The sequence below is a fragment of the Canis aureus genome, chromosome 30 (genome assembly GCF_053574225.1).
Source record: "Canis aureus isolate CA01 chromosome 30, VMU_Caureus_v.1.0, whole genome shotgun sequence".
Lineage (NCBI taxonomy): Eukaryota > Metazoa > Chordata > Mammalia > Carnivora > Canidae > Canis > Canis aureus.
The window spans coordinates 10,631,183-10,655,415 of record NC_135640.1 but is presented as its reverse complement, the minus strand read 5'-3'; the positions used below and the strand labels follow the sequence as shown (position 1 = coordinate 10,655,415).

The following is a 24,233-nucleotide window of genomic DNA, read 5'->3' as shown; positions in this document are numbered from 1 at the left end:
ACCGAGAAAGCAAAGCTTCTGTTGCAGGAATAATTCTTACTTTAGTTCAAAGGCTTTCTGAACAAGTGGATTGTGAACATGACAGTACTGAAAGTGATGCATTCACTCTGCATTTGAATGTCTATCTATATGTGATAAAACTAAAGAAGATGAAGTCAAATCAGGGGGGAAACGAAACAACTTTCTTTGAAACAAAAATGGCACTTCTCAATAAAAGTTCTCAGTAAAAGGATTTGCATTCTCTACCCCCCAAAAAAGTTATTTAAAAGGATTTTCTTAAAGTTATTAGATAAAACACTTGATTACCTGAGGATGAAGAAAATATCTGGAGTTAGTTGTTCGGTGTAACTTTCTCTGTACCACTGCCTACACTTAGGATGGGGTTACAAAGAGCTTTCTGAAAAGCCACAACATTTTCACAAAAGCCAACTTGAAACTCAGGGATGGGGACATTTTAATGCAGTTTCTTTTTTAAATTTACATTTAAAAAACTATTAAATGATATTGTCATTTTCAAAATTATGATGGATTTTTTTTCATTTTGTTTGGATACCTGATTCTTAAAATTTCATTCTGCTTTGTCTGCCAGTATTTTAAACCTGCCAGAGATGTGCTTAAGGCTTAGATTTTAATTTTTGCCCTAGTTGGTATTGTAAAATGTTTATATATTTTATATTTAAATTAGTGAAATGTTGTTTCTTCTTTTTCCAGAATTCTAAACAGTCTTTAATAAAAAACAGTATCAATGCCATTATTTTGGCATTATATGAAATTAATACTCTAGTAGTCTTTCCTTATTTATGGGGGATATTCTCCAAAAATCCCTGAAATCACAGATAGTCTCAAACCCTATATATACTATACATACTATTCTTATACATACATTCAAATCTATAATGAAGTTTAATTCATAAATTAGGTATAGTAACAGATTAACAAAAATAACAAATAATAAATAGAATTATAATAATATGCCATAATAAAACAATGTAAAAGTGTTCTCTCTCTCTCTCAATAAATCTCATTGTAGTGTATCTACTCTTTTTCTTCTTGTGATGGTGTGAGATGATAAAATGTCTACACTACAGATGAAGTGAAGTGAATGACTTAAGCAATGTGACATAGCTTAGGCTACTACTGATTCTCTAACCACAGGTCAGAAAGAGGATCATCTGCATCTGGATCCAAGTTAACTGGGTGGTAAACTGAAACTGCAGAAAGCAGAACCTAAGGGGGACCATTGTTATCAGTACTTCTTCCCTAGTAGATATAGTACCCCACATGCTTGCCTGGCCACACCTCTTTATAGCAATTCCTGATGAGTCACATGATGAAGTCTGTGACTACTCCGTTTCCGGTGACTGCATTTGGAAATAGCATTACTTCCAGCATAACCAAGTAGTTACTAGAAATCTGATCAAAATATATCCCTATCCTCATTTTCTTCTCCTTTGAATGGCTTTAGCAGTTTATCTACATGCAATGAACATATATTAGTGAGGTTATCCTATGTGTACAGCAGATATTTTTTATGTTATATTTATTTTTAGCCATCTATTAAACATTCTTAAGCAACCTGTGTTTACAAAGGGGAGCAAGACATAACCACATATTTAGTTATAAATACAGAAGAAGGTAAACCATAAAGCCATTCAATCAACACCCGGTCTTTCTTACCGAAGGATTCATGATATGTTAAAGTGATGACAACCACATTTTTTCATTCAACTTTCTAATCAACAAATGACCATTAAAATTTGTTTCCTTAGATCCCACTTTTTTCATTTATTTGAAGTTTAATATTTCCAAATGACTTCAATCTCACTCTGGTATGTTAGTTCTATTCCTATCTGACTTTCTGATTTCATTGCCAGGCTTCCTTGTGCCTTTGTATTCTACATTTGTCTAACTGAAGTTGCTCATAAGTTCCACCACCAATCTCCTAATCCAGTTTCCTACATATTTATATGACATTTTCTACTTATCCCTGTCATAGTATCTAGGGCATGTACTAGTAAAAAGATACTTGTCTCTATTCCCTTTTGGATTTTGAGACCTGGAGGGCAAGAACTGTTTTTCACCTCAGAATATCTGCCACTTAGTGATACTTGGTACATAGTAGATACATTTACATGTCTGAAGCATGAAGGAATTTTATAAATTGTGTTAGAACGCTTTCTAGAATGTGTTATGCATATGTTAGATTTATAGTTTAAATCGATATATAACTCAAATTTTTAAAATTGCATTTGAGTCAATCTGCCTTCTTTTTCTCTCTGTTTCTGTGTATATAGAAATTCTCTGTACAGGTATGCCAGAAAAACCTATTAAATTTTATCTAATGACTACACAGATTAACACATGAATACCACATAGCAGATACATAATAAATGCTAACTGATCAAATATATATCCTAGAAATCATCTAGAAATGGAAACTAGCTGAGGTAACCCTCGGACTTCATTGGACATGAAAGCTAAGTAAGGGGTTTTGGCAGCAACATTCAGTAAATGTCACTATGAATTAAAAACAAAAGAAGTGATATTCACTCTTAGTGAGGCTCACTATAGAAATGGTTTAATTTACCACATATATCAACTTGGAAAGTGTCCTTTGATTTCTAACAAAGGATTATTACATTTACTCATGTTTTAAAAATGAAGTGAATTAAGGGATTCCTGGGTGGCTCAGCGGTTTAGCGCCTGCCTTCAGCTCAGGGCGTGATCCTGAGGTCCTGGGATCGAGTCCCAGATTGGGCTCTCTGCATGGAGCCTGCATCTCCCTCAAATCTGTGTCTGTGTCTCTGCCTCTCTCTCTCTCTCTCTCTCTTTCTGTGTCTCTCATGAATAAATAAATAAAATGTTTAAAAAAAATGAAATGAATTAAACATTTTAAGAAACTTTTACATTAAACAATATACCATTAGGCAAGATTCTAAAGAAATTCTATTAGATGGAATTGGAACATCAACACTCAGGACCTATTTATTTAATGGAATAATTAATAATATTAAAAATAGCTAATAGTAAATTTAATTTTAAATTCAACTTAATTTAAATAAAAGTTAACTATGAGCTATGTGCTTGGCAGTATTCTGAGTCTTGTAACCATATTAACTCATTTCACCCTCAAAATAGTCCTCTGTGGCAGGCAGTACTCCATTTTATCACTGGGCAAACAAAGGCCCAGGATGGCAATGTATCCTACCTAAGTCACGTAGCTAGAAGTCTTGGAGTCCCACTTCATTTTCTTAACCACTCTGCTCTATCTTTTCCTAAAAAATCTTCATTAGTTAGACTTTGGTAGCTAATCTACATATTGATATAAGAATTTTTTAAAAAATTTTCTCAAATTGGACATAAGAAAAAGACAACCAACCAGCTGCTGTATTTTGTAGCTGTACAACATATCACGTGTCCCTTTACCCTTACAAATTGCAGTATTGGCAAAATGTGACTTGGGACGTTCACCTAGCAGACCTTAGTACTCCTCTAACTTTTCCACAAGGCTTCTTTTGAACTAAGACATGATGTAAAGAAAAAAAAGCTATAAAGATTAAGTTAGAAGATGCATATGAAAGTGCTTTAGAAAGTATAGAATGCCACATCAATATAAATTTACTTTTATTCATATTTTTTATTTTAACTCTCGTATGATCAATGATATAAAAATATAAAAATAATGTAGCCATCCCTGCTCGCCTCTCCATTATTTGATCTTTCAGATGACTACATGGGAGAAGAATAAGAAATATAAGTGTATTTATTCACAGCCAAATAAAATAATCTAGGAAACAAAAAAATCACAGCAAATATTCCTCTGCCTTAGCCAGAGTGAAAGAATTTTTTTGAAACTCAAAATTAGGAATATATAAGACAAAAAACAAGCAAAACAAAACAAATCAGCCAAACTGGTATCATTCTGAGAAAATCAGTATTGATCTTAATGATTTGTTATGAAGAGAACACATATCTAAGTGCCTAATGAATTTATATAAACATGTTTTAATAAAAAAACTATAAAAATGTGTTTTCTTCCCTTAACTCATTCTTCCTCTACTAAAGAAAAATAAAAATAAAGTTCCAGAAAGCTAACAAGTTTAAAATGCCTGCAACATGAATAAACAACCAGGTTGTTCCTCAGTCTTGAAAATTTCTTAAATTGATCTTTTAAATATTAATTTCTTATATGCCACTTGAAAAAAATTAGTCTGCTTATAACTACAACTGGTGATTGCAGCTAATGAACTACTGCTAAAAATATTACAAGGTAATATTTTATATATATATATTTAACTATTTATTGCATATATATACATCTACCTGATAACCTTTTTTAGAAAAATGTGAAAACCTTGTGATGTGCTAGATACTGTGACAGTTGCTACTAGTTCTTGGAGATATTATAGTAAATAAGATACAGATGATCCCTATTTTCATTGAGTTTTAAATATGAGTCATATATTTAATAGTTTTTCAAATATAATTTTGTTAAGTGCCATGAAAAGGAAGTATAGAGTAATATAATAATGTGTAACAGGGAAAACTAACATAGCCTGAGGCCTTAGGAAAAGCTTCCCCCAAGAAATGAGATTTGCAGATAAAAGGATTTGGTCAGGTATGGGAGGGAGTGTTTGAATGGAATGTTTCTAAGAAAGGAGAACTGCAAATGTATGGAGCTCATAGTGGAAGGAGTTTGGTACATTCAATGAACTGAAAGAAGGCTTGCTTGGCTGGAGCAGAGTGATCTACAGGAGACCATTCATGTGAGACTTACAGGTCAGCTGGAGGACACTAGTCATTGAAGTCATTAAGCAGGACAGTGTCATGATCAGGAAATGGAGAAAAAAAATATTTAAAGTCATGATAGCTCATAGGGAAATATTAAACTTCATAAAACAACATCAATAATCAGAAATTATAGAGCTATTTGAGGATTATTGATTTTAAAGTATAGAGAAATGCTAGAAAAAAAAAGAGAAATGCTAGGTTTAGATAAGATAATAAGCAGAAAGAATAAAAAAAAGATGTTATATTGGTGTTAAATATTAGGAGCCATTTGTTTTAAGGATAAAAGATAAACTTCAGAGATCTCTCAGTCCTACATCAAAGAATAATCTCGATTATATTTGATATCACATATATGCTCATTGAATAGACCTTATAGAAAGAGATGGTAGAAATAATGATGTTTATTTATTGCTATCTATCTATTGTTACTATGGGAAGAGTTTCCAAAACGGAACACATGCTCAGCCTGCCTTAGATGGAATATATACAGTTAAGGTGATCATTAATATGCAATCCCTATCAAAATGCCATGGACTTTCTTCAGAGAGTTAGAACAAATTATTTTAAGATTTGTGTGGAATCAGAAAAGACCCCGAATAGCCAGGGGAATTTTAAAAAAGAAAACCATATCTGGGGGCATCACAATGCCAGATTTCAGGTTGTACTACAAAGCTGTGGTCATCAAGACAGTGTGGTACTGGCACAAAAACAGACACATAGACCAGTGGAACAGAAGAGAGAACCCAGAAGTGGACCCTGAACTTTATGGTCAACTAATATTCGATAAAGGAGGAAAGACTATCCACTGGAAGAAGGACAGTCTCTTCAATAAATGGTGCTGGGAAAATTGGTCATCCACATGCAGAAGAATGAAACTAGACCACTCTCTTTCACCATACACAAAGATAAACTCAAAATGGATGAAAGATCTAAATGTGAGACAAGATTCCATCAAAATCCTAGAGAAGAACACAGGCAACAACCTTTTTGAACTCAGTAACTTCTTGCAAGATACATCCACGAAGGCAAAAGAAACAAAAGCAAAAATGAACTATTGGGACTTCATCAAGATAAGAAGCTTTTGCACAGCAAAGGATACAGTCAACAAAACTAAATGACAACCTACAGAATGGGAGAAGATATTTGCAAATGACATATCAGATAAAGGGCTAGTTTCCCAGATCTATAAAGAACTTATTAAACTCAACACCAAAGAAACAAACAATCCAATCATGAAATGGGCAAAAGACATGAACAGAAAACTCACAGAGGAAGACATAGACATGGCCAACATGCACATGAGAAAATGCTCTGCATCACTTGCCATCAGGGAAATACAAATCAAAACCACAATGAGATACCACCTCACACCAGTGAGAATGGGGAAAATTAACAAGGCAGGAAACCACAAATGTTGGAGAGGATGCAGAGAAAAGGGAACCCTCTTGCACTGTTGGTGGGAATGTGACCTGGTGCAGCCACTCTGGAAAACTGTGTGGAGGTTCCTCAAAGAGTTAAAGATAGACCTGCCCTACCACCCAGCAATTGCACTGTTGGGGATTTACCCCAAAGATTCAGATGCAATGAAACGCTGGGACACCTGCACCCCAATGTTTCTAGCAGCAATGTCCACAATAGCCAAACTGTGGAAGGAGCCTCGGTGTCCATCGAAAGATGAATGGATAAAGAAGATGTGGTTTATGTATACAATGGAATATTACTCAGCCATTAGAAAAGACAAATACCCACCATTTGCTTCAACGTGGATGGAACTGGAGGGTATTATGCTGAGTGAAGTAAGTTAATTGGAGAAAGACAAACATTATATGTTCTCATTCATTTGGGGAATATATATAATAGTGAAAGGGAATAAATATAAGGGAAGAGAGAAGAAATGGGTAGGAAATTTCAGAAAGGGAGACAACATAAAGACTCCTAACTCTGGGAAATGAACTAGGGGTGGTGGAAGGGGAGGAGGGCGGGGGGTGGGGGTGAATGGATGACGGGCACTGAGGGGGGCACTTGACGGGATGAGAACTGGGTGTTATTCTGTATGTTGGTAAATTGAACACCAATAAAAAATAAATTTATTAAAAAAAGTGATCATTAATAAAAATATTTCACAAAGTTTATGAAGTTACTGAGATTTGTTAATGTCTTAGCTGTCCATGACCCATTTTTACCCTCATAGAATATACACCAAGACTCTTTCTATCTTTCTTATGTTTAATGAGCAAATAGTAAAATAAAACAAACTCTAGTGATTAGATTAGATTAGATTAGATAAGGGAAAATAATTCTTATTATAAATTTATATTGGACCTTTCTTATTTAGAAGTTATCAATATTAATTTAACTCGGCTATTAAATCTGTCAAGTGCTTGCCTACAGGTTCTCTTACATGCTACATATAGGCCAGAAATGTTCTTCAACAAAAAGGACAGTCTCAGGAAAAGGACTTTATTAACTCCTTCCAACTACTGACACTCTCCCCCCACCACCGAGATGACTGCCTACAAACTTCCAGGCAAAGCAGTAAATTGAGTCAAGATTACTAGAATTTCTTTTTTTTAAAGGATCTTTTTTTTCTTTTCAATTATTTTTTTTAAGTAGGCTCCATGCCCAGTGTGGGGTTCACACTCAATAACCCTGAGGTCAAGAGTCATGTGCTCTACTCACTGAGCCAGCCAGACATCCCAAGATTACTAGAATTCTTGAATGCAGTGGGTTTTGGGAATTAACGATGTAGGACTGACTGCATAAACTCAGCGGCTTTATTTTAGTTCTCTGTTTAGAAAACTGTTTTAGTTTCCACACATACAAGGGAGACCTTTCAGTTTCTTTCTTTCTTTTTATTTTATTTTATTTTTTATTGGTGTTCAATTTACCAACATACAGAATAACCCCCAGTGCCCGTCACCCATTCACTCCCACCCCCCGCCCTCCTCCCCTTCCACCACCCCTAGTTCGTTTCCCAGAGTTAGCAGTCTTTACGTTGTCTCCCTTTCTGATATTTCCCACACATTTCTTCTCCCTTCCCTTATATTCCCTTTCACTATTATTTATTTCCCCAAATGAATGAGACCATATAATGTTTGTCCTTCTCCGATTGACTTACTTCACTCAGCATAATACCCTCCAGTTCCATCCACGTTGAAGCAAATGGTGGGTATTTGTCTTTTCTAATGGCTGAGTAATATTCCAGTGTATACATAAACCACATCTTCTTTATCCATTCATCTTTCAATGGACACCGAGGCTCCTTCCAGTTTGGCTATTGTGGACATTGCTGCTAGAAACATCGGGGTGCAGGTGTCCCGGCGTTTCATTGCATCTGAATCTTTGGGGTAAATCCCCAGCAGTGCAATTGCTGGGTGGTAGGGCAGGTCTATTTTTAACTCTTTGAGGAACCTCCACACAGTTTTCCAGAGTGGCTGCACCAGGTCACATTCCCACCAACAGTGTAAGAGGGTTCCCTTTTCTCCGCATCCTCTCCAACATTTGTGGTTTCCTGCCTTGTTAATTTTCCCCATTCTCACTGGTGTGAGGTGGGATCTCATTGTGGTTTTGATTTGTATTTCCCTGATGGCAAGTGATGCAGAGCATTTCCTCATGTGCTTGCTGGCCATGTGTAGGTATTCTTTGGTGAAATTTCTGTTCATGTCTTTTGCCCATTGCATGATTGGATTGTTTGTTTCTTTGGTGTTGAGTTTAATAAGTTCTTTATAGATCTGGGAAACTAGTCCTTCATCTGATATGTCATTTGCAAATATCTTCTCCCATTCTGTAGGTTGTCTTTTAGTTTTGTTGACTGTATCCTTTGCTGTGCAAAAGCTTCTTATCTTGATGAAGTCCCAATAGTTCATTTTTGCTTTTGTTTCTCTTGCCTTTGTGGATGTATCTTGCAAGAAGTTACTGTGGCTGAGTTCTAAAAGGGTGTTGCCTGTATTCTTCTCTAGGATTTTGATGGAATCTTGTCTCACATTTAGATCTTTCATCCATTTTGAGTTTATCTTTGTGTATGGTGCAAGAGAGGGGTCTAGTCTTTTTAAGCCATCTTAGATTGTAACAACTAAATGAATTGCATTTGTAAATGAAATGAAACATTAAAAAAATCACTCATTAAACTCCCATTTCTCCTTACTTTCCATGGAGACATATTTATACAGGTTCATAGGCCCTATTTTTTATCAGGATATAATTCAATGAATTGATTGTGCAAGTAAGGCCTTACTGGAATGGCTGTATTTGTGAACAATGTTCTTTGAGTCTGGGAGGACCAGTTGCTTTTAAGAAAATGAGGCTGATTTTACTTATGGATATAATGCCTGCAAAGTTCACTCAGGGAACTTGGCCTGCAGCCTGGTAAGCACAGTGCAGTCTCCCAAATCAGGAAAGTCACTTCTGGACAGCTTAGGGATATTAACAAATTTTGGTGATCCTAGGAGCAGAGGAATACACCCAAAGGTACAGGCCATCCAGGTGAAATCCAGTGTATAGTTTATAGGTTTGGGCTTCCTAAGCTCAAGTAAAAGTCCAATCTGAGGTTCTCTATACAAATTTCCAGATAGAAATGAATTAATTTAAAGCCCTAAGGCTTTTACTATAGAAAAATAAGTCAGCCTCCCATACACATTTCCCAGTCTTTCTATCTCTCTCTAGCCTAAAAACTGGTAAAATCTCCTAAAACTTAAATGCTCAAAAGATCATTGTAGACCAAATAGAACAGAAAATACTATTAGTTAACTGCTATATTTTATCATTCAAGATCCTTTGGACAACAATGACCTTTGAAAATTCATAGTTTTCCTATTTTTATATATATATATATATATATATATATATATATATATCTAAAAATATCTCCTTTGCTTTATATTTCACATTTATAATATAAATATACTAGTGTACAATTACCTCAAAGACCAATAATCTTAGCTTGACATGTTATGACATGACAATTATGTCTTTCTTATGTTTAATGTGCAAATACTAAAATAATAAAACAACCTCTAGTGATTAGATTCAGAATAATAATTCTAAGTTTTAAAAATAGTTCACTCCACTGGTTGACAAAAGCATTAAATAAAATGCCAGCTTATCAGACTGCTTTTTATCACATATTAGTATAACAGTGATCTTATAGTAATTTAATTTGTTCAGGTCATATATGACTGTGTATTAAAGAAACAGGGCTGTAATTTTCTGTTTTCAAATCTGAACAGCCAATTCAATCTATTCTACATGATTTATGTCACATGGAATCTTAGTTAATGTTCTGAACGTAGATGGGATATGTGTTCAACTCATACTTACCCATGAAATTGAGATAACCTTCTCCACCAAGAGCATGAGTAATGAGTCGAATCATTTTATGAAGTTGTATTCCACGATCAATAACTGGAGTAAATGGGGTCAGAACACTCATGTTGGTATACATTTCAGCATCCATCAACCAAAATGCCAGTGTCTTATCCCCAACAAGTGCCTAGGGAAATAGAAGTCACTGAGATAAGTACAAAGAATAGGTACTAAGCAGCTGTGTTTTATATTAGAATAACATGTAATTAATCACGAGTTGGGAAAGAATGTAGGAGAGGTGTTTGAATTAGTATTAATTTCAGGTATTTTCCAATTGTTGCTTTCTACACCGAAAGTGAAGTGGTAAAATCAGGTGAGCTGGTCAGAGATCAACACCATCTATTTTCAAGATATATTTTTATTTTTAAAGAGCTTGGTGAAAACTCAGGATAAGAGCCACCTGAATATTAGACCTGAGGTGATGTTTCAAGTTTTCTCAAATTGGAATAAATATTTATTATAATGTTGAGAATACTACATAAATTTTAAAATAGTTTGTGTTACTATGATTTTGTTTGTTTTGAAAGAATGGAAGACTTAAAAATGATTTATATGCATATGTATTTATATTTATGTATGTGTATTTATATATAAAACATAGGTACATAAATACAGTAAAATGGACCCTATTTACCCTTTAGCAGAGGGTTGACAGGTTTTTCTTAAAATGTAAAGTTTGCTTTCTCATTGAATTTGGCACCTAATCTAAAATTAGTTTATTTTATATGAAAATATAACAGTTGATAAATAGGATGGGTAATTCAGAAACATCTTGAGTAGCAGAAGAGAGCCTTCTTAAAAATCTTAATTATTAATGGTTAAGAATTGGCTAACTAATGCAAAGTATTTTTCATTGACAAAAAATAATATATAGTGAAACATATAAGAAAGATTAAACCATAATCTCCTTACTCTATTATAATAATTTTAATTTTTAGAAAAATATTTTTTACCTATAAACCTGTTATAATTTCCAAACAATTTTGATTAAAATAACTTTTCTTTAATATACTGTTAGAAGAATGTCTACTTATTCTGTGGGTTTTGTCCTTATTTTAAGGGCCAATAAAGAATTGCCTCAGAATATGGTTCCGGGCATTAGAATTCTCAGAGTTTGATTAGATGGTAATCGTCATCTGTATTACTTGAGTTCAAATTATTTTACTTTATCAAAGTAGACTCTTTGTTCTCTGACTTAGAGGTAAGTATTTTAAATCTAAACATATAAAGTGAATGTGTACAGTTACGGACTAAACTGTGCCTTCTTCAAATTCATGTTGAAGCCATAACCTCCGATATGACTACATTTAGAGAGAGCACCTGTAAAGAGGTAATCAAGATTAAAGAAGGTCATTAAGACTGTGACTTTATTCTAATATGCGTGGAGTCCTGATATGAAGAGGAAGAAATTCTAGGATGAGTGTGCATGGAAAAAAAAGACTACTTGAGAACAGAAAGATGATGGCCATCTGCAAGCCTCTTCAGGAGAAACTAAACCTGCTGACATCTTAAATCTGATAAAATTATAAATATGTATGTTTATTAAGTGAATAATACAAAAAATATACAGCAGAAATATCGAAATAATTTTGTAATAGGATCATAGGTTAAAGAGATAAACATATTTACACATAAGAATATAATCAAATGATTCAAAACAAGGGAAAAGGACAAACTGTTCAAGAACCAGTACTGTCTAATAATTATTTAGCAAATACATCATGTATACGCTGTCTCCAAACTTCTTTAACAATGAAGCCTATTTCTGAGCTACACTTACATGGTGGTATCTTATGTGCCAGATTGAAGCTGTATTTCATTGGTACGTGTGTCAGTCTGCTAGGGCTGCCATAACAAAATTCCACAGAAAGGGTGTATATAAACACAGAAATTTATTTCTCACAGTTCTGGAGGTTAGAAATCCAGGATCAAGGTGACACTAAAACTCTACCTGTTTACCGTAAATGGTCAATTTCTGCAAAAATAACAGGTTTATTGTTTAAGCTTCCATTTTCTTAATACACATAATGTAAATAATTTTTTTTTACAGATTTTATTTACTTATCTGAGAAAGAGACAGAGAGAGGGAGAGGAAGGAGAGAGTGTGAGCCAGGGAGAGGGGAAAGGGGCAGGGAGAAGAAGAGAGAGAATCTCAAGCAGGCTCCAAGCTGAGCACGGAGCCTGAGATCATGACCTGAGCTGAAACCAAGAGTCAGCTTAGAGTCACCAATAAACATAATACTTACGTTTATTGAACGTAAGGCTGGAAATATAAAGCTAATGGAAACAAATATTCTGCCTAAATGTGATGAAAGCATGAAGGATGAGGCAACTACTTTTCCCTATACAACTAGACAAAATCTTGAGGGAGAATATGACATCTGAAGCAAGGTGGCAGGACTTCATAGAAACTTCCCAGGGGCACTAGGCATTTGCAGGGGTGTGTGGGAAAGTACAGGATTGGAACAAGGTTGGCTTATTCAAGAAAGGTTGGGAATTTTATCAGATTGAAAAATAAAATGCTTGGGGAGTTGAGCAGAGAATGAAGGCAGAAACTTTGGCTTAGGCCAGAATATGAGTAGCCTTGAATGAAAAGATTTAATCAAAGATCTGGGTTGACAAAATGAGCTTTGCTCTTTGGAAAATATCTCAGGCTGCATTAGAAAGGATGAGCCAAAGCTGGACAAACAGAGGTCAGGGCAATTACTTAGTAAGATATTTCAGTGATTATGGGCAAAAATGATGAAAGCTTGTCAAAAAGCATAAAAGAAAACCTTTAGAAGGAACCCTAAAATGGAAATTAAAATTAATCTGGATCAGCACCAATATTCCTCTTGCTACAACAAAGGAAAACACATAAGAGAACACTTGCAACTGTCATTTACCATTTTTTAATTACAGTTTGGCAGAATAAAAATAGTACTTCATTTTGAAGCTGGAATTTATAGATCTGCAAAATAATTTTAAATGTTTTTCAAATATGAAAAGTTTTCACATAAAGGTATAATTCTATTAGCTGTTTTAAACTATAGATACTTGCATTTAGATATGTTTGTGTTAGATATGTTAATAAATACATAAAGAGATACAATTAATTTATACACATATTCATTTACCTGATCATGGCTCTCTGCATAAGCAATGCATTTTTCAAGGTAGCGTCTGTTTGTGAGTGTGTACACAATATTGCCCATATTCCAATCTTCGTCTTTAAACTCTTTAAGTAGCTAAATGCAAGAGAGAAAATAATTTGAATAAACCATTACTGTTCTTACCTTAAATCACTATCTGAGGGCATTCATCATATCAGTTCAAGCTTTTTGACATATAGATACAAGTGCACCCCATGTAGCAAAAATATCTTTGGTTAAACTTTCACTAAAATCACAGCTTTTATACAGACTATTCAATGACAGTGATATGGTGTGTCTGTGCGGGTATGTTTGTTTTGTGCAGATCATTGCACTTTAGGATTTTTTCGACCTTTTTTCCCCCTGTAACAACTGCTACCTCTTGGTTAATGACCACAGTGAAGTGTTATTGTACACGTATCTTTCTGTAACTTTCACAAAAGAGAGATATTCTTGCTACATTTTTAGATTTGAATAAAGAAAATTTTAGCAGGAATAATGTTGTGTTCCATTCTTTAAAAAAAAATAATAACTAAACAACAACAATTGTTATTTCAAAGTTTAAAGGCTAATTATCATGAAATAATTACCATCTTAACAGACCAGACATTTCCTTCTCCACTTCAGTTATCACTCAGTCTACAATCTGGCTTCTGCTCTATTTCAGTGCAAGTGACCGTCCCAAGATTGCAGATGACTGCCTCTTAGGTAATAATTTCTCTTCCTTAGGCAATTATTTGCTGTACAGGTTGAGAGTACTGACTCCAACCTTTCCTATGAAAGACTTTTCTTCTTAGTCTACTGGCGTGAAACTCTTGATTGTTTTGTTTTGTTTTCTTACCACTCTAGGCATCCTGCATTTTCTTCTTCTGCCTATCCTATAAAGCTGATGTTCCTGGAAGCTGTTCCTAAAAATAACCTCTCTTTTCTAATTAATACGTTCTTTCTGCATGCGTTCATTTCTCTGTCCAAAGTGTCAACTGCCCTCCAATAGGCAGAATTCTAGATGGTCCTCATGATTCCTTCTTCCCCATATTCACATCTCTGTGCAATCAATTCTTTACCTACAGTGGAGGTAATATGATGGATGTCCTTTGAAGAAACCATGAGATAGCAACTGAGTAATGTTTTAAGTTATTAGGTTTGTGGTAATTTGTCGAAGAGCAACTAATGCAAAACTAATGCAGATTTTGATACGAGAAATGGGGTTCAGGCCTTCTTGAATCTTTATTTTCTGACTTTTGCCCTATAGAATTCAGATGTGCTTAGCCATCTCTCATAATTACAGTGTGAATCACTGAGCATGAGATAGCAGACTGTGTTAGGCAGAATAATGGCCACCTATAGATGTTCACATCCTAGTGCCCACAGCCTATGAATGAATATGTTGTCTTCCAAGCAAAAGGACTTTAGAGATGGAATAAACTGTAATACATTGAGATGGAAAGATTATCCTGGATAACCTGGATAGGTCCAAGGTAATTAGAGGTAATTAGATCCCTCTTTGGATCTTTCTCCAAAGGTGGCATAAGTTGTCAAAACAGGAGAAAGGAAGGAAGGAACTTGAATAAAGAACTAAGTCTTAAACATTGGTTGAACAAAAATTAATCCAAAATGGACCATGGATTTAAATATAAAAGTATAAAATGTTTAATAGAAAACATAGGAGAGTCAAAGAATTATTAGGCTTGACACCAAAAAAGGTCTTTATAAGAAAAAAAGAAAGATAAATTGGACTTTGTCAAATTTAATAGACAAAGAACTTTTGTTCTGTCAAAGTCTATATGAACAGAATCAAAAGGCAATAGACTGGGAGAAAACATTTGCCAACCACATATCCAACAAAAGAGCTTAATTTAGATTATATAAAGAACTCTCAAAACTCCATAGTAAACAGATGATCCAATTAGAAAATGGTCAAAAGATATGAATAGACATTTCATTAAGGAGGACATATAGAAGGCAAATAAACACCTGAAAAGATAAGCCACTAAGGAAATGCAAATTAAAACCACAGTTAGATATCACTACACACCTATTATAGAAAGACAAAAATAGGTGCAAGGATATACAGAAACTGGATCTCTCCAACATTGTTGATGGGAATGTAAAATGGTATAGTTACTCTGGATAAGTTTGGTAGTTTCTTAAGAAATTAAATATCCAGCTACTCAAATAAATATTCAACTACTATATGAGCCAATAATTACACTTTTTGGCATTTATCTTAATTAAAATTTATGGCCATACAAAATCTTCACACACTTGTTTATAGCAGCTTTATTTATATATAATAGCCAAAACCTAGAAACAGACCTGATGTCTATAATGGGCAACTGATTAGGCAAACTGTGGTATATCCATACCATGGAATATCATTCAGCAATAAAAAAGAATAAACTACTGATACATGCAACAACCAATATGAATCTCCAGAGAATTTTGCTGAGTGAAAAATGGCAATCCCAAAAGGTTGCATATTATATGATTTCATTTATATCACATTCTTGAAATGAAAAAAAATTACAGAAATGGAGATCAGATTAGTGGTTGCCAGTTAAAAAGTGACTGGGACAATATGAAAGAACTTTATGGTGATGGAAATATTCTATACTTTAATGGTATCAGTTGTCAGTATCATAGATGTGAGACTATACCATAACTTTACGAGATGTTACCATTGGAAAATGCTGGTAAAGGGTATCAGATCTCACTGTATTACAACTGTTCTTACACTAACTACATGGGAATCTACAACTACCTTAATATAAAAAGCTTAATTAAGAAATTTTATATCATAAAAATACAAAATGCTTAATAAATATTTGGTTAAGTTAATGAATTCAATTAAATACTTAATTTAACATAAAAAGGTGATAAAAGGTAGATAATAAAAATGATCAACTAAATGAAAAGAGATGCTACAAATTTGGCATATTTTAGATAGGCAAGTATTTGTTCAGTAAGTGATTAAATATGATTAAATATGATATTCCAAACTACTGACTTTGAACTAATAGAAGTAGAAAGTGGTAAATAATTTGTTTTTGAACAACAAGAACACGAATGAAATTTAGCATTCAAACCTAACTCAGACCCTATCGGTAGATCACGGTGATTACCATATACATTCTGAGTACAGCTATCATTTGGATTGATACTCTTGTGTGCTTTACTGACATTTGGAGAAACAACAGTTATTTATGGATTTTTCTTTTTAAATGTACAAATTATAAAAGTAGAGGAAATCACTGAGTTTTTAAAAAATATTATTTTAGTTATCTCTTGTCTTATTAACTGAGTTTCCTGCTTTGGTGATAAAAAAGATTTTTAGATAATTACATAAAACAGAAGATGACATCTGTCTTCAGAGAATTCATGATCTAACAAGACATTATGGTCATATCCTAAACATAGGACAATACATTTTTCCATTCGTATGAGGTACTAATTCAGTACCTTAAGGATACAAGGTACTAAAATGTTTTATAAGTTAAATTAATTTTATTTTTTAAACTGTCATCATTGTTCAGAAAATGAAATATTCTTGAATCTGCACAAAAACTGGTAAAGGCTTTACAGTAGGAGGTGAAAAAAGGAAGATTTGGCTCTTGTGAAGGGAAAAAAGTCTGCATGGAAGATCAGAAATCCTAAAAGATGGTGGGTAAAGACCCTTAAACCAAGGTGAGAGAACTGAAGATCACAGTATTTTTGTGCAAATTCAAGAATATTTCAAGGTGTACATCAACCTAGAATTATTCCCCAGTCACAGCCCACACTGGGATATTTCCTTATACATATTCATACTATGATTATGGACATAGCCACTCAGAAATGTTCTATGTCAAATCTAAGTCTATATAACAACATTGGTCTTTTAGGCAAATATTAAATAAAACAAAACATAATCCAAGGTACTTAAGCGTCATTAAATTTAATAAAATTGCATTAGAAATTATATGCAAAGTATAATGTATTCATTCCTAGGGCTTGACACATGGTAAGAATTTCTATAAGTTAAATAAAGGAGTAGATGAATCCAAATCTGTTGAGGAAAACAAATACTATGAAGCAAGTAGTGGGAATTAAGGAGTAACTTCTACACTGATGATCTGGAGGCAGAAATGGATGCCTTAATGATGTTTAATGTGTTTAAAATAGAGAACTAAAGTTTCATAAAACTTCAATGATAATTGTACAATTCCATGTACACAGCTAACATTACATTAATATTTTTCCCTTGCCTGAATAAATCAAGTATGAATACTTTAAACTAGAACCTTTAGAACTTTAAGTACCTTATTAAAGAGGACAAGAATCAACACACTAATGGGAAGATTTAATATTTCAATTAGAATAGTTAATAATATTTATAACCAATGACCACAAATTATAAGATAAATCAAAGACATAATAAATAAACCAACATAATAATAGTATTTGCAGGAAAAATAAATCATATGAAATCTTACCTGGATCCATTTATCTGGAATTGCCATGGCTAATCGATAATCAAAGCCAACCCCTCCCTGGGAAATTGGAGAACAGAGAGCTGGCATTCCTGATACATCCTGTAACAAAATACACCAGCATTATCAGTTCATATCGCTCAGATTCTTGCTAAATATTCCTCTGACGGTAAATTCTAGGCCAATAAATAAAAACAGTAAATGGGAGCATGTATTTTTGGAATGTTTCAGCAGGATAATTGTGATGGTAGTTTCAACTATGACAGTAAAAGGCAAAAGATTTATTCGATCTGAAGAGAAACCAGAGTATAGTATATCTCATTTCCAAGTAAGGACAGCTTCAATCTCATGAGGCGATTTTTTTTTTCTTTTTCTTAGTATCATAAAGTAGACACAAAAGAGTAAGACGATTACTGCTAAAATAGTTTTTTAGACTTATTTTTGAGCTACTGTCTGAACATTTTCCTATTGCTTTCATCAAACACAAAAATGCACGTGGAATTTATCTGTAACACTTATTCTCTTTGTATATAGTACTGACATGGAGTGTATTTTGTGAGCACCTAGCTTCTGAGGAGATTAAAAGAAGACAGTACATTAAGAATGAAACAATAAGATGGCTTTCACTATAGTCAGCTATACTTGAAGTGGGTCTTAAGGTTATCTGGGGGATCCTCTTCATCTAGAAGATACAGAAACTGAAGCTCACTCAGGTGAAGGGATCTTTAAAGATACGTGTCTCAATGGTAGAGTCAGGACTCAGATGTCAGGCCACTTGACAGAGTGTCTTCTTCCTCTGTCATGCTACCACTAGATTACTGATAATCGAAAAAACACACAAGAGGAAAAAAAAGGTGGTGTAAAACCCCAGATGTAGCAAAAATATATTATACCAGCAACTATGGTGAAATATGAGCCACATATTAGCAACTCTAACTCTATAATATCTCTCAAATAAATCCTTTTCCCTTGCTTCATTTCTATTGCCACTGTCTCATTTAATCTTCATTACTCCTTACTTAGACCATTATGCTTCTAAATGCAATTCCCCATCTCCAATTTCCCTTCACCCAAACTGCAGCCAAATTACCATTTCTTGTTTTTAAAGATTTATTTATTTACTTTAGAGAGAGCATGAGAGCACGAGCTGGGGGGAGGGGTGGTACAGAGAGAGAAGGGGAGAGAGAGAGAGAGACAGAGACAAGCAGACTCCCCACTAAGCATGGAGCCCCACATGGGCTCAATCTCACCACCTTGAGATCATGACCTGAGCCAAAATCAAGAGTGGGACACTTAATCAACAGCCTCCCAGGAGCCCCACAAATTAACAATTTATGAGACCGTGCCCTATCACTGCCCATCAATAACTTCCAATAGCCAAAAATCAAAACATCAAATTCTTTAGCTAAAGATTCAATTCAACAATCATGCTTTAAGCACTGATAATATAATTTCCTATTTGATTATCTGCCTCCTTACTGGCTGTTAGAATGTAAGATCTACAAAGCAAGGGTTTTGTGGTTGTTGCTATTGTTGTTTACTGACTGACATATGCCAAGAATTCAGAGTAGTAGAAGAGTACCTGAAATAAAGCAGGAACTCAATAAAATTTTTTGAGTGAGTGAATAAAGGCTCTGTCAGGAATTTAAAGGTAAATAAGACATGATATTTTACCTTTGGGATTCATAAACTAGAACCAAAATAAACATATACACATTCATTATCATGAGATGATAATGTAATATAGTTGTTACAATTGTTAACTGAGGTACACAGAAAGCACAATGGAGAGATCTATATCTTTCCACCATAATTTCTACTGCTATATTTCAAGTACTAAATATATCACTCACTTTGAAATATTTACTCTTTCCTGTGCTTGTCACAAGCTCTTCTATGCATGTCACTGCCCAAACTCTTCCTTATATTATTATCCTTACTTTCTATAAAAGACTGTCACACACTCTGAGCTCTTTGAAACTTGACTCAAATGCTTCTTCATCTGTAACACCATCCCCAAACTCTTCACACAGAAGAGTGTGAAAAAAGGAATATATGACCTCTTTGGACTTCTAAAATAATTTAATTGTTTTCTAATGAAAGAGAGAGACATTTAAATATAGTACATAATGGAATTATTGGTAAGAAAGTGAAATATTTGTCAATAATATCTTATTTCTACATAGCACTTCATAGTTTATAACTGAAAAAAGGACAAAAAAGTGAAAAGGATGAATGCTTAAAAGAAAAAAATGTAAATGAGATTATATCTACCAAATATGTCACATTTTCACTAATATAGTAGGCATTTAGTTTGATTCTTTATAAAAACTAGTTGAATATGTATTAAATATCAGGCTCTCGTGTAATTATAGACAAAACGCCTTCCCAGAAGACTTTTCCTAAGACTGGTGATAGGCTGGTATTAAAGACCAAGATAATTTTTCTCAAAAAAACTTAAGGAGCTTTCTATATTTGTTTTAAAGGTAGTTTTAGGAAATACTTTGATAGCTAAAAACAAAAAAATTAAAAAACTATTTGTGGACACCAAATGGTCTTGACTCTTAATTCTGAATCCTAGAAAGTTACTCTGTTAATGCACATGAGACATTTATAGCTCTCTTTTGAAAGAGAAGAGTTCATGACTTTTCTTTTAAAATCTTAAAAAAAGAAAAAAAAAACGGTAAACATAAAGATCACTAAAATAAATATACTTTAAATATAAAAAATTCAATACCTACCAACAGAGCATATAAAAATGATTATGTGTTCCAAATAAAGTTGAAATACTTTTATTTTTTTAATATCTAAGGTTTGCTAGGACTATTCCAAAAGGGAAAGAAAATATCAATCACAAAATATTTTTAATTAATATAGCAAAGAAAACCATGGGAAATGGTAGATACATTCCAGAAAAAAAGTCTTCAATTTTAGTAATTGTCATTATAAATAAATTTAAATTTCTACTATAGGACTTTATATAAATTACTTATGTTATACCACATTCCTTTCTTAAAAAAAAAAAGTTCATGAGGATCAATTTTCACATTGAAGAGACTCCCACTAGACAGAAAAGTGATGTACTGAAATTGAAATAGTTTTCAATTTAAGTAGAATAAATTGAAGACACATCTTGTTAAAAAAAAAAAAAAAAAGTAAAACCAAGTAATATAAAGTAGGCTAAAGTCTCAAAGTTTCATTGGTAAAAACACTGATAATCAGACAAGGCTCCCTAGATGATGAAAGTATTTGACTTGAAATGAACGGAAAGATCAATGTAATAATTTTAAGTTTCATGTATTAAATAATTGCTTCTTTTTCTCCAGTACCCACTTTTGATTTGTACTGTCATTAATTGTTTGTAGTAAATTTTCATTTATACTGTCTCTGCTTTGAATTGTCATAAATATAATTGACAAAAGTTTTTTTTGATGTTTGACAGATAAAAATATAGAAAAGACAAAATAAAAGTTTAAAATACACTCTGACATTAAAAGATTTTCGGTACATAAATTAATTAGTGAGATATAAGATATGACCAAAAAAAAAAAAAAAAAGATATGACCAAATGTAGGGAAGAACAGAGGGTAGAATAATACAGGTTTATCAAAATGTTATTATAGTTGTGTTTTTTATAATTCTGTATAAGAATTTATTCTAGAAATTTAGGGTCCATTTCTCTGTTCCTAGAGTATATTTAGAAGACAAAATGTAATAACTGCTCTCTATCCAGGGATAAACAAGGAAATCATTCCACCTAGTTGAAGAGTCAGGGTTTTGAGAAAAGATGTATAGAAAAAAGTCTATACAAATAATAAATACCACAGAAGGGAGATTTGTCACTACTACATTTCCATGAACTAAATGCCGACAATGTGCAAATACAACTGAACTATGACTCTTTGAACAATATTCTTGCTATTTTCATATGCCAACCACTACACTTTGTACAGAACAGTTTTAACACACTAAATTCAATTTTAATAATAATTTCTAGTAAGAGGACTCAGAAAACCAGAGGGATTTTAGAACGAAATCTAAATTAGCATAAGCATTTAACAAACTTCTTAATTTATCACATTTATCACCAAGAGGGGAATTGTCAATTATGCATATACTGAATTATATCATTACAGTGCAGCTTTGGGACAGTTAATCATGAAACTTCAGTAATCATGAATAACTAGTGAACATTTGGCAATCCAAGAGCAATAACATAAACAAGAAAGGTAATCGCATCAGAACAAGAGAGACTTCAGAGAAGCTTGCAGGCAGTGAGCCATGCCATCTCTAATGATTAAACCAGAAAAGGAAAAATAAATAAATAAATAAATAAATAAATAGACACACATTAATATTCAATTCTTTTCTCTGCTGAAGGTCTCACAGTGAAAGGATCTGTCCACTGATTAGGATATTTTACTTTCTAACCACTGGCATTTTCTTTTGTAACAATGGAATGATAACAAGTAATTAGTGCACACTATCTCCTAATAAGAAAACACTGAATTCTAAATAATGTGCCACTCATACAAGATAGCTGCACTATAGTGAGGCTATAATTTCAGTTATGCAATTATTGACAAGAGATTAATCGCTCCAATATTGTATGATGACAAAATGTTCTATATTAAAGGGGGTCATAGGGTAGAGATGATCATGGCTTTACCTCGGCTACTGTTATAGAATCTGGATATAACGTGTGAACCAAATGATTTGCCAACATGAGATAAACCAAGGCATCTTCATCTACTTGAAGTCCAAAATATTCATGGTAATCACCTGAAAAACCTTCACCTAGAAAACAGAAAATCAATATAGATGCATTTTTTAAACTTGCAAGTCTTAACTTAGCATAAATGCTCCCACCAATCGGCTTGTTGAGATCTGTTTTGTTATCATAGTAAAGTGTAATGAGCCTTAAGCCTTAATATCACGAAATATTATCATCAGCAAATATATGTTCTAGCTTAGAAAAGTTCTACATATCAAACATTCAGATTTCAGATAATCCTGCAGTTCAAGTTTTGTTTTTCAAAAGCAAACACAGCATTTTAATTGAAAATTTTAATGTAATTTCAAAATAACAACAAAAAAATGAAATGATACCAAAGGGAATTCTAGATTTCAATTTTTAGAAACTTTATTATTATTATTTTTTTTTTTTGGTAAGGAGATGTTAATGTTATTAGCTGGTTACTATTAGATCCCTTTGAAGTAAAGAAAAGCAGATATGAAAACCATCATAACATTGAGAAATAGTTTATATTTTTTAAATACGTGCTTCAATTTATGCAATGCAGATTTACTATATGAAAAAAATTTTAACATCTTCCCAATTTTCTTCTGCCTTCCCTTCCCACACTCCTAATTTTGGTTGCTTAGCACTTAATGGGGTTATACTACTTACTTTCAATTCTTTGATTGTTTACTCACTTTTAATTAAATCAAATTAGTGTCCAACACCTGCCTTCTTCCTCCTGTTTCCCTATACCAAATTTTTTATTTTGACTCACTTTTTTTTTTCCAGTTTGCTGGATTTCATCACTAAATGATATTCTCAAATATAATTATGGAAGTTTTATTCCGCAAGCTCTTTCAAATTAATATCTGAATAGCAATTCAATTATCAAATTCTTGATTCAAATTTTGTTTCCTAAGAATTTTGTAGACATTGCTTTTGGCAATAGAAAAGTATGAGTTCAGCCACTGTTTTCATCCACACAGGTAAATTGCTTTTTCTGTCACCTGCTGAACTTCTCTTTATCACTAAATTTTATATATTGAACACTTTGTGTCTTGATGTTAATTGCTTTATCTCATTTTTTTTTTTTTTGGTTCATTTCTCTAACTACACAATTCCTTGGGAAATACTAAGGCCTCAGAAGAGAAAGTTTCTACAGGGATATTGCAGGTGTTATAATCTAGGAGAGGCTCTTTCTTGATCTTTGCCATGCTTTCCTTCTTCATCCTTTAAGTCAGCTTCTCTCCAAACTCGAAGCTACCAGTGAAACCTGTCATGTTTTATAGATACAACTTCTTTCCTAGGAACATTTCATGGGGGCAGCACCATGATTAAGAGCAGATAACAGGGCATTTAGAATATAGCTTCTTTCCTTAGCAGCCACTTTTCAAGATTTTCAGTTTAAAGTCCCTTCTTCAGGTTGGTTATTGCTGGTAAATATTTGCCCATTAAAAATAAAAATTATTTACCATATTATCTGCTGAGGGATTAGGATCTGTGATCCTACTTCTTTGAACAGTTCTTAAACTGAAGATCTCTGATCAATGTTTTTAAACTACAAATTAATGTATAATTTAATTTTAACTGTGAACACCTATATTTCAAATACACACATTTTTGTCAGTGTTTAATATGCAAAGGGACCTACACATTTACAAATATTCCCATTTATTTATTTATTTATTTATTTATTTATTTATTTATTTATGTTACTTAGTTCTCATTGCAGTGATGTCA

At 33.1% G+C, this 24,233-nt stretch overlaps 1 protein-coding gene across 1 annotated transcript in view; it reads right to left on the bottom strand.

Annotated features, from left to right (window-relative positions):
- GBE1 (1,4-alpha-glucan branching enzyme 1) overlaps positions 1-24,233 on the bottom strand; it is a 267,868-nt gene that overhangs the window by 63,139 nt on the left and 180,496 nt on the right. Inside the window, exons 9-12 of the mRNA XM_077878761.1 lie at positions 22,422-22,549; positions 17,756-17,854; positions 13,269-13,379; positions 10,108-10,279 (exon numbers count right to left, since the gene is read on the bottom strand). Of these exons, the coding sequence (XP_077734887.1) occupies positions 10,108-10,279; positions 13,269-13,379; positions 17,756-17,854; positions 22,422-22,549 (510 nt within the window). The remainder of the gene's footprint in view (positions 1-10,107; positions 10,280-13,268; positions 13,380-17,755; positions 17,855-22,421; positions 22,550-24,233) is intronic.